General features: G+C 52.3%; 1 protein-coding gene across 1 annotated transcript in view; it reads left to right on the forward strand.

Moving 5' to 3' along the window:
* The window catches only part of LOC103085233 (L-amino-acid oxidase-like), a 6,466-nt gene extending 3,822 nt beyond the window's left edge, over positions 1-2,644 (forward strand). The window contains exons 4-7 of the mRNA XM_007453022.1: positions 105-306; positions 826-894; positions 1,123-1,256; positions 1,819-2,644. Coding sequence (XP_007453084.1) covers positions 105-306; positions 826-894; positions 1,123-1,256; positions 1,819-2,644 — 1,231 coding nt within the window. The remainder of the gene's footprint in view (positions 1-104; positions 307-825; positions 895-1,122; positions 1,257-1,818) is intronic.
* The last annotated feature ends 874 nt before the right edge of the window (positions 2,645-3,518 follow it).

The following is a 3,518-nucleotide window of genomic DNA, read 5'->3' on the forward strand; positions in this document are numbered from 1 at the left end:
TCATCTGAAGAAACTGCTTTTCCTGGAAATTGTTTTTATTGTTAGGTCACCAGGAACGAGGTGCCATTGGGATAGGTGCCATGTTATGCCTGTATCTGTTCCAGATTGGTCCACACCTATGTCAGGAAGCTGGGCCTGAAGCTAAACAAGTTCCTCCAGTACGATGGCAACACCTGGTACCTCATCAACAGAAAACGCTATCGTACTAAGGAGGTGAAGGACAACCCAGAGCTCCTAGGCTATTCCATGAACCCAAGAGAAAAGGGCAAGAATGCTATGAATCTCTTCTACCAGTCCATTGCCAAGGTGATTCCTGTCTCCCCCCCGCCTCCGCCCCAGGGTTAGGAAAAAAACAGGGTCTGGCCAGAAGTCACCTAGCAAGTTAGCAGGTCACCTGACTCCTACCTGGTACTCTTATGATTGGTCTGCCTTCCTTCTAACACCCCCTAAGAGTTTTGCCACACCAACCCTAGTGTCCAGCCCCATCTCTTCTGTCCCTGTATGGTCCAATGGCCCATTGCTTGATTAGGCAGTGGAAGGAAAAGGAATCACCAGGTAATCCAATCCTTGGTAATGAATCAATCCTCCTAGATTGCAGTGAATGTCTTCACCTTAAATTTTAGTCTCCAAAGGTCTTTAAATGAAGGAGAGATTTGGAAGTTAAGAGACAATTTAGGAGGTCCTGGAAGCTCCCTTCCCCTGGTCCTTCCATCCGCTCCCTCTTTGTCCCCACCCTCTTCAAAGGAACATCCAGAGAACCCAGGAGTCCTGCCTCTGGCTCTATGACTTTAATCCAAAGCTGCTCCCCCTTCCTCTCCTCTGCAGCTCAGAGTAAGTCTGAAAAAATTCAACTGCAGCCACCTGATGTCCTTTTATGATTCTTACTCCACCAAGGTGAGTGAGGCAACGAAGTCCCAGGATAGGGATGGAAGGGGGTCTGTGCTCAGCCTAGACCCCTGGGGTTGTCTCCTGCATCCCAGGACCCTCTCCTCCCAGTGCCCACAGCTCACCTCTCTAGAGTCCAGTCCCCACTCCCCCGCCCAACCTTGCCTACCCCAGGCCCCTGCTGAGGCCCCTTCTTACATACTGGGCCCTCTATCTGGTGCTTCCACCTCCCCACAGGCTTACCTGCTAAAGAAAGGGATGCTGAGCCGAGGAGCAGTAAAGATGATCGGGGATGTGATGAATGAGGATGCTGGATACTATAAGTCCCTCCTGGAGGCCCTTCAGACTGACATGGTCTTCACAAGTAATGAGTAAGGCTGATCTGGACCAGGACTCGAGTCGGCCTCTTCCTCCAATACTCAGAGCAGAGAAAGGGAACTTTGATTGTTGAGTAGTTACTGTGTGCCCGGTGCTGTGCTAAGCACTTTCCAAGGGTTATCACATTTAATGCTATGATCACCTAGAAGGTAGGCACTATAATTTAGAGCCATTTACCAGTGAGGATGCTGAGGCTCAGAGAAGTTATGTAACTTACTTAAGTTCACACCACTTGGGCAAGGGCTGGAGCCAGAATCCTAAGGCAGGTCTGTGGGACTCCTCCTGGGATGCAAAATTGCATGGTGGACTTTGGAGCTAGACTGCGCTCGTCATCGTGGGAAAGTCCCTTTTTTCTGGTGTTCCTCTTCCAAGCTATAAATGTAAACAATAATCCCTCCCTCACAAAGACTAGTTAAGGTGAGGTATATGAAGTAACCAGCGCAGGCTGCAGGAGGCTAGTTTCCTCCTTTTTCACACTGAGATCGCTGCTGGCAACTCAGCAAACCGACCTTGCACCTCCTACACTCACCCTCTCCCCTCTCTTCACCCCTACAGCTTTTCCGAGATCACCGGAGGCTTTGACCAGCTCCCCAAAGCCCTCAACGCCAGCTTGAAGCCTGGCACCATCCTTCTGGGCTCCAAGGTAGAGACGGTAGTGAGGGATGGGCCTGAGGTCCGGATTTCCTATCGGGTGGGTGAACCCAACTTGACGCTGCCCACCCTCACCGCGGACTTTGTCATCATCTCCACCTCGGCCAAGGCCACGAGACTCATCACCTTTGAGCCCCCGCTCTCCTGGGACAAGATGGATGCACTCCGCTCGGTGCATTATACCAGTGCCAGCAAGGTAGTTCTGGCCTGCAACGAGTCCTTCTGGGAGCGGGATGGCATCCGGGGTGGAGTTTCCATCACCGACCGGCCCTCGCGCTACATCTACTACCCCAGCCATAGCTTCCCCAGCGGCAAGGGGGTCCTGCTGGCCTCCTACACCGTGGACGACGATTCCCTCTTCTTCATACCCATGAAGAACGACCAGGTGGTGGATATCGTCCTGGAGGACCTGGCGGCTGTGCACCAGATCCCCAAGGAGGAGCTGCGGCGCATGTGCCCCTCTTCTGTGATCAAGCACTGGTCTCTGGACCCTCTCATCATGGGCGCCTTCACTGAGTTTACACCCTACCAATTTGTGGACTATTCGCAGCAGCTTTTCCAGCCAGAGGGCCGCATCCACTTTGCTGGCGAGCACACCTGCCTGCCCCACGCCTGGATAGACACTGCCATCAAGTCTGGCCTCCGAGCAGCCAGGAACATCCAGGCTGCCGTGGACAAAGAGGCCACGGGGAGACAGAAGACCTTCACCAATACCCAGAATCATTTCTAACCCTAGGAGAAATCCCGGAGGGGATCTGGAACGAATCAGGCTGCAAGGTGGGAGTTGGAGGCAGAGACCCTGGAGAGACGTGCCATTAGTCCCCCTGCCCACAAAGAGCTCGAAAATACCAGAGAACCCAGCTGGCAAGTCCACCCCCTTTCCGGCTTCTCACTCCTGCCAGCCCTTGAGAAGGATCAGCAGAGTCAGGGTATTTGGAGGGATAAGGAAAAAAACAAGGATGGACTGTGCTAGAATCAGCCTTTAGCTTGCATAATAGTAACAAGCAGAAAAGAAAGTTTTCAACAACACCCAAATTTCTGTCATCTACAACTAGAAGCCCCTAAAGGAACAGACAAACCCAAACCAGAGCAATGTTAAACCACAGACTGGCCACATGAACCCACAGCACAGCAAACCCCATCATTGCGTGCTTGAGCCAGGGGCCTCACATCTTGGCCCAGCTGAAGTCGAGGAGGTTGGGAGAGATGAGTTCTTTTTTGCCCTTTTTTGAGCCTGCAAGAGCAGGACTTGGCTTCCTAGATATCTCCTGGCCCATGGACTTTTCCTCTCTACCCTGACCTCTTCATCACCAACCAGAACTCACCACCCTGCCCCTGCCTGTCCAGTCCACACATCCCCCTGAGAGGACACCAAGCTCATTCTACATGCTCCCTACCCACTCTGTTCCGCACTAAGACCTGCCCTGTCCTTGCACACCCAACTGAAATTATTCCCTCTCCCCAAATCCTTCCTTAATGGCCACACTCAGCCCCCAGGGGTCTCTTTCCTTTGAACCACAACCCTTCTTACCTAGAGTCCCAAACATTTGAACTGTGGATCTTCTTGTGCTGTTATATGTTACTTATCCAAGTAGACAAAAGGA

The sequence above is a fragment of the Lipotes vexillifer genome, unplaced genomic scaffold (assembly GCF_000442215.2).
Source record: "Lipotes vexillifer unplaced genomic scaffold, Lipotes_vexillifer_v1.1 scaffold683, whole genome shotgun sequence".
NCBI classification, from domain to species: Eukaryota; Metazoa; Chordata; class Mammalia; order Artiodactyla; family Lipotidae; genus Lipotes; species Lipotes vexillifer.